The sequence below is a fragment of the Sinocyclocheilus rhinocerous genome, unplaced genomic scaffold (genome assembly GCF_001515625.1).
Source record: "Sinocyclocheilus rhinocerous isolate Xijiao unplaced genomic scaffold, SAMN03320098_v1.1 scaffold5118, whole genome shotgun sequence".
In the NCBI taxonomy this organism is placed as follows: Eukaryota; Metazoa; Chordata; class Actinopteri; order Cypriniformes; family Cyprinidae; genus Sinocyclocheilus; species Sinocyclocheilus rhinocerous.
This window is the reverse complement of record NW_015625570.1, coordinates 167870-175739: the sequence shown is the minus strand read 5'-3', so window position 1 is coordinate 175739 and position 7870 is coordinate 167870. Positions and strand designations below refer to the sequence as shown.

Genomic DNA, 7870 nt, shown 5'->3' with positions numbered 1-7870 from the left:
CACCGGTTACACTCAGAGATGTGGCGCACACGTGAGGCTGTAGTGCGAATGCGTCCCAGCCCCCTTAGATGTAAGGCTACATTTACACTGGTGCGTTTATGTTCTAAAATGAAAACGATCCTCGTTATACTGGCGTTTCCACTGCATTTCAAGCCGGCTTTCCACCATCTCCGACAACCATGCACCAAGAGCTTGTAACACTCTAAAGAGAAAGGAAAAAATGAAATCGCATCATATGACCCCTTTAAAACTATTTGCACTGATTTATTGTGTTGGTTACATTTTGTTCCTTTGTGCAGTGGATCAGGAGATGAGTCTTTGAGTTTGTATAAACATCAACAAGCTGAAAAATAAAACCAAAAGTTTTTTTTTTTTAGATAATGTAATCTTGTTAAAATTGATTTCATAAAATTGGTTCGAAAAAAGTATCGTTCAGGAACCGGTATCGGTATCGAAAATTTTTTAACGATACCCAGCCCTAGTAATGAGTGACATTTGTATGATGCCTGTATTGAGCGTATTCAAATCAGTCAAGTCAAATTTATTTGTAAAGTGCTTTTCACAATACACATCATTTCAAATCAGCTTGACAAAGTAAATCAGTCACTCATGTGCTTCATCTCTGTTTGGATGCTAACAGTCAGACTGATCACTAGGTTTTGGAAGCAAACTCATTGGTGTGTTTCAGGAATGGACATGATAAATGGAGCGATAGACAGTCTGATGTCCGCCGCAGGGAAAGAGGACTGGACCCCCGTCCTGCTCAACGTCGCTGACGCCACAATTACTGTCATCAAAGAAAAGGTGACGCTTTACATTCTTGTGACAATTTCTACATTTTCTTCTGCCCTGAAATAGTTTGTGCATCAGACACTGTACAGAGACCTCAAACTTCCCACTCAGTACTCAGGCATACACATTCATCAGATTCACATTTTTGCTAAAAATTAAAAACAGCAAAAAGCATTCATTTCCATTTCCGCATAGACGATCATTTACGAACTAATCCTTGGATTTTGTCTGACTGTCATGAAATGTAGTCTAAAGACAAAAAAATTAAAAAAAATTGTAATTTTGATTGGATACTGATTTAGACACTTCTTACATTTACATTCTTAATAGTTTAACACATTTACGAAATAATTCATGCAAGTGTTAAAACATTTTTTTTTTTTCACTTGAGAAACCTTGCATTCGTTCACAAAAAGCACTGAAATAATTTTTTCCTCCCATCTAATTCTTTCCATCCATCATCATGTTCCTTTTAGGGGCTCTGCAAAATACAGAAAAGTGAAGCATGTTCGAACGGAAACATTTTGTGAACTAAAACACATTTTCTCAAGGGAATGCAAAATCTTAGTGAGTGAATGCAAAAAAAGTTTTAAATACATTTTACAATTTCATTCCTAAATACAATTTAACACATTTACCATATTCATGTAAGTGCTTTAAAAAAACAAAACATGAGACAGGAGGAAAAAAAAACTATATGCTTTTTGTGAACAAATGCAAAGTTCCTTAAGCGTACACGGTTTCGAAAGCGAACGCAAAGTTTCTCGAAAACTTAAACTCTGAACATTTTGTGAGCTACACGCTTAAAAATAAAGGTTCTTCACAGCAATGCCATAGAAGAACGGGTTCCACAAAGAAACATTAAGTCAAAGGTTCTTTAAAGAACCATCTCTTTCTTACATTTTTATAATCTGAAGAACCTTCTTTCGCCACAAAGAACCTTTTGTGAAACAGAAAGGTTCTTCAGATGTTAAAGATTCTTTATGCAACCATTTATACAAAAAGGTTCTTCTATGGCATCGTGAAACACCTCTATTTTTAAGAGTGTAACACAAAGTTTGAGAGTGAATGCAAAATGTTTGTAAGTGAATGCAAAAGTTTTGGTGACCTAATCGTTTCTTAAAGGAATGCAAAACTTTTGGGAGCCAACACAAAGTTTATTGATCGAGCGTGTTGTGAGCAAACAAGTTGTTCAAAACTTGAGGGCAAATGCGATCTTTCGAGAACAAACGCAACAATTTTCTGTGTAAATTTTACTGAAAGTGCTTTTTTTAAAAAGCAAAAAACGTGCTTCACTCTTCTGCATTTTATGGAGCCCATAAAGGGAAATGCAATGGAAAAAATGAGTTATGAGGAAAAATTATATTTCAATGCTTTTTGTCATCTAGAGACAAAAATGTGTTCAGTTGTTTTGCAGATATAAGCCAATGTAATTTGGGGTGCGACCCATGAGGACCGATATCAAATAATTTAGATTTATTCACTTACTTCGCAAACATAAATGCCAAGTTTGGCCCTTAATGATTAATTCACCTGTATATTTTGAGTTTAAAATGTCCAAATGACACAAAACTTGGTCCATATGGACACCAGGAAAATCTGAGGACAAATTCACTGCACAGAAGTCAAAACTGTGCGACTCAAGCTCTTCTTTTTCTGCTTGGATCCTGATGAAACATTCACAGGCCTGTGAAAGTAATTCAGAGCTGGTGACACCGGATAGACAGGTTTATTACTGTAATTTCTCTTCTGTTCGGACAGGAAGAGGAGGAGCAAGTCATAGTGGAGTGTTGCGTGCGCTTCCTGTCTTTCATGGGCGTGGGGCGTGATGTCCATACGTTTGCGTTCATCATGGACACGGGAAACCAGCACTTCCAGTGTCACGTGTTCTGGTGCGAACCCAATGCGGGAAGCGTGTCGGAGGCCGTGCAGTCGGCTTGTGTGGTGAGAACACATGTCACACGGAAATCACAAGGAATATTACAGGTTAAATACAACTTTAAACCAGGCAAGGTGAAACGTTGAGAAGGAACACTTGAGCGAATGAAAAATTGTGACCTAACACAAATTTTACTAGCCAAAGCAAAGTTTCTCAAGCAAACCCAAAACTGATTTAGATACATTTGCATTTTTTAATTTGACACACAGACTGAATCATTTATGCAAGTGTTATAAAAAACAAAAAAAGCTTTACGATAGCAAAAAATATGAGCTTCACTTTTCAGTATTTTATGCAAACACAAGGTTTCCAGAGGGCATGCAAAAGTTGAAAGCAAACACAAAAATCTCTCAAGAGAAAGCAAGCAAAAGTTTCTTGAGCAAATGCAAACATTTTATGAGTTAAAAGTTTTGGGAGCGAACTCAAAGTGTTGTGAGAAAACTATCATTGCGTGAGCTAACAAAACGTTTGCAAACAAATGTACATTTTCTTGCATGAACAAATATTTTATGAGCGAATGCAACAGTTTGAGAGCAAACACAAAAGTAAGTGAATACAGTAGTTTTGCAAACACAAGCTAACAAAAGTTTTGTGAGTAAAACTCAAAGTTTGAGGGAATGCATATGTTTTGATAGCAAACAACTTTCTCGAGGGAAAGCAAAAATTGAGACTAAACCCAACATTTCTCAACGGAATATTTTGTGAGCTAACAAAAGTTTTGTGAGCGAGTGCAAAGTGTTGTGAGAAAAAACAAATACAATTTGTGAGCTTACAAACGTTTGAGCGAATGCAACAGTTTCAGAGGTAATGCAGAAGTTTTTCAAACAAACTATTTCTTTAGGGAATGCAAAAGTTTGCAAGCGAACAAAGTTTCTTGAATGAATGCAAACGCTGTGAGAAACATTGAGATCAAACTCAAAGTTTGAGGGAACACATGTTTTGATAAGCAAACGCAAAGTTTCTCAAATGTAAAAATTGAGACTGAATGCAAAGTTTCTCAGGGGAACATTTTGTGAGCTTAGAAAAGTGTTCTGAATGAACGCAGAGTTTTTTGATTGAACTCAGAATAACAATTTCTAACAGAATTTTTGGCAAAGGCAGAACTTAAGCGAACCCAAACATTTGAGTTAAAGGGGTCATATGATGCGATTTCAAGTTTTCCTTTCTCTTTGGAGTGTTACAAGCTGATTGTGCATAGATAAGATCCCTGAAGTTGCAAAGACTAAAGTCTCAAACCAAAGAGATATTCTTTATCAAAGTTAAGACTCTGCCACGCCCCCCTAAAACGGCTCGTTCTAACACGCCCCCACATATCTACCCCACTATGTGGAAATATTTGCATAATGCACCCAAATGTGCACGCAAAGAAAGAAGGCGCGGTTTCAGTAACCACAGTTAGTGTTGATGCAGCCATGTCAGGGAGACGCTGTGTGATTCTAGGCGAAAGCAAAAGCACTTTACTTGGCCTTCCGAAAGTAGATGCATTAAGATTACTTACAACAGAACAGCAATGCATTTTATGGACGACCGTTTCGTGAACCTAGGAGAGGAGGTAATTCTGACTTTGCTATGACAATCTGGCGCTTCTGAATCAGCTACTGTTTTGTTATTAGTTTAAGTATTTGCTATTGACTGTTCAAATGCGGAGTTTTGCGCATCGGGTGTGTGTGTGTGTGTGTGAGTGTGCGCGCGCGCGAGCGAGAGAGAGAGAGAGAGAAAGAGAGACAGGGTCACATCACAGTGGAGTCAGCTGTCTTAACCGTGGCTTGTGTACTGCAAACACATACCAGCTTCATCACTGTGTCTGTCACGCGACTCTGTTCCCCTTTCGGGCTTGAACTGATGGTAAAACTAATGACATTATTTACTGTCTTTACATTTATTTTGAAAGATGAAGCTCGCGATTATGGTAAGGGGCGTTACATTTCCGACGAGTGCTTGCGGTGTTCGGCCAATCACAATGCACTGGGTCAGCTGGCCAATCAGAGCAGACTGCGCTTGTCGGAAGGAGGGACTTTGTAGAAAACGAAGTGTTTGAGAGAGGCGGGGCATAGAGGACCTACAATAATGTACAGTATTTGAAAAATAATGTGTTTTTTGAACATTAAAGCATGTCAACATATTCTGTTACACCAAATACACAAAATAATGATCTTTATAAAAGCATCATATGACCCCTTTAAAGGTTTTTAAAGCAAATACAAAATGTTTGTGGATGAATAAATGCATACATTAAGATCTACCAGAAAAGATGTTAGGGAACACAAAAATTGAGACTGAATGCAAAGCTTCTCAAGGGAACATTGTGTGAGCAAACAGTTTCTTGAGTGATCACAAACGTTGTAATATTACAAAAGTTTTTTGTGCAAACACAAAGTGTTGTGAGGGAACGCAAAAGTTTGCGCGAATGCAAGCATGTTAGCTAACAAACGTTTTGTGAGCAAAGTTTGAGGCAGTGCACTTGTTTTGAGAGCAAATGAAATGTTTAGAAAGCAAAAGCAAACATGTTAGCTAACAAATGTTTATTTGAGCGAATTTAAAAAGTTTGAAAGAATACATAAGTTTGGAGAGTAAATGCAAAGATTGTGTGCAATCAACTCAACAAAACTTGTTCGCTTAAGAAATTTTGCATTAGGCAAAAACGTTTGTTAGCTCACACAATGCTTGTGTTTGCTGCAAGCAACTTTTGCTTTCATTCACAAATGTTTTGTGTCCCCTCGAGAAACTTTGCGTTCGCACTCAAATATTTTGCGTTCCTTTGAAAAACTGGTGTTGGCTTACAAAATGTCTCCAACAAATTTTGCATTCAAAGTCTCAAAATGTTTGCGTTTACTCACAAAAAATTGTCAGCTCACGTTTGCATTCACTCATAAAACGTTTAATTCAAAATTAGTTTTCGTTTTTAGATGAATGACGAGTTTATTTTCTGGTGTGAGCGACAGCATGCCACAGATTCTGTACATAAAGTGTTAAGTTGTAGAGTGAAGTGTATCGTACATCGTTTATGGGTTAAATCTGTGGTTTTCTCTAGTTGCGGTATCAGAAGTGTCTGGGGAAGACCGGCTCCTTGACTCCGCCCCCTACCGATTCAGTCACCCGCCGCGTAACGTCCAGCGTCAAGCGTGGCGTCCAATCAATTATAGACACTCTGAAAAAGAAGCCCGCACCCGAGGTTCCCCACCAATGACGGAACAGAACGGCTGTGACGGACAGCAGGGGTGTGTGTGTATTTACTGATGCAAACGAGAAGAGAAACACAGGCCAACATAACAAAAAAGACAAGCGAGATGAATGAGAGGATGTCGGCGCTGAATGAAGCATGCGTCTGCCTTACACTAACACATTCTCACTCAAGTATTTCGAGGGCGTCAGTGTTCATGTCGCACTGATCTCGTCACGCTCAGATCAATGTAAGTCTTCACGCGCGTGGCCTTGATTCAAGCCACAGTGCGTTTCATTTCAAACCACCCGCTCATTCACACACTCGGGAAATTGGATCCTTTGAAAATGTTCCTTTCCCCAAGAAATTTAGAGTGAATTTTTATCATCATATCTCGATGTTCAGTGGGAATATTGTAATACATCAGAGTTTGTCTGTAACATCTGCTCAGTCGGATTCTGTAATGAAGAGTGGAACGGGGATTTTTTGATCACACAAACACACACACTTACTCCTTTAGTTAAACACCAAGGCCTGAAAGAGTCCATGCGCAAGTACGCAAACACAGAGATGCATATGTGACCCTGGACCACAAAACCAGTCTGAAGGGTCAATTTTTGGAAATTGATATGTATACATCATCACGCTGAATAAATAAGCTTTCCATTGATGTATGGTTTGTTAGGATAGGACACTATTTGGCTGAGATACAACTATTTGAAAATCTGGAATCTGAGGGTGCAAAAAAATCTAAATATTGAAATATCTTCATGGAACATGATCTTTACTTAATATCCTAATGATTTTTGGCATAAAAGAAAAATCTATAATTTTGACCCATACAATGTATTGTTGGCTATTGCTACAAATATCCCCCAGCGACTTAAGACTGCTTTTGTGCTCCAGGGTCACAAATGTGTTCTGCTTTTGTACAAACTCTGAGTGTTCCTGTGGCAGTGAAAGACCTCAGTATTCAAAATAAGCTCCTTCAAATGTATAAATGACATTAAACCAGATGTTTTTATTCAGATGTCCAGCTAAAGATATCAAAGTTAGTCTGTTATGTGTGAAATAATAGTTTTTTAAATGAAAGAGTTAAGCAGTTTGAACCTTTAGACAATGTATATATATAAAAAAAAGTTTCCATGTGTGTTTTATGTTGAGTATCATATTTGCTCCATCAGGCTTTTATGGCTCATATAGTCTGATAGAGTGAGAATATGAAGTTAAAACAGCTTGTGATGCTTCCGATACTTGTAATGTAGATCAATGAGATCTTTATAACAGTACAGCAGATACTGATTATCTAAATATCAGTGGTCGCTCTACAGGTGCATCTCAAATTAGAATGTCGTGGAAAAGTTCATTTATTTCAGTAATTCAACTCAAATTGTGATTCCTCCGCTGAGGAACAGTGAAAGTAAAGCTTCTGGAAACAAACGCTCCTCAAAAGATCCTGAGGATCAGATTTGAGACTCTAAAACATGATTGATGGAGAATCAAGTAAAGCTGAGCTGCTTCAGTCCAGTAAGTGTTCATCTGGAAATATTACTGCAGTTATTCTGACGTTTACTTGATAAAAATCAGTCAAGATTTGACAGCAGAAAGACACTGAAGCACCAGCTGAAGCCAATTACACTAAAAGAGCTTTGACTGGATAAAAAAAAAAATCTAAACTATCAATCAGACGAAAGAAGGCGTGGAGGAGATTAACAAAATACATATAAATGTTGAACTTTTATTAGATGATGAAACCGCTTCACAATATCTATGTTGATTCAACCTTGATCAATACCATTGAAATGCTGAGACGAAAAACCTCTTATTTTGGTGTGTTGGTGACATTTTCACAATTGCATCTCAAATGGTAAAATAAAGTCCCTTGGTTATTTTTTCATTAAGTATTCCACATGTGAAAGTAAAATGGGATGCAAACCATCTTGACTCAACTTTACAAAGCAACATACTCTTAAAACCGT

The 7870-nt window shown here is 37.8% G+C and overlaps 1 protein-coding gene across 3 annotated transcripts in view; it reads left to right on the top strand.

Annotated features, from left to right (window-relative positions):
• The window catches only part of LOC107750267 (amyloid beta A4 precursor protein-binding family B member 2-like), a 38682-nt gene extending 32173 nt beyond the window's left edge, over window positions 1-6509 (top strand). For all 3 annotated transcript variants that reach the window (XM_016565597.1, XM_016565588.1, XM_016565580.1), the window contains 3 exons: window positions 689-804; window positions 2554-2736; window positions 5763-6509. In XM_016565597.1, the coding sequence (XP_016421083.1) occupies window positions 689-804; window positions 2554-2736; window positions 5763-5918 (455 nt within the window). In that variant the 3' untranslated portion in view covers window positions 5919-6509. The remainder of the gene's footprint in view (window positions 1-688; window positions 805-2553; window positions 2737-5762) is intronic.
• The last annotated feature ends 1361 nt before the right edge of the window (window positions 6510-7870 follow it).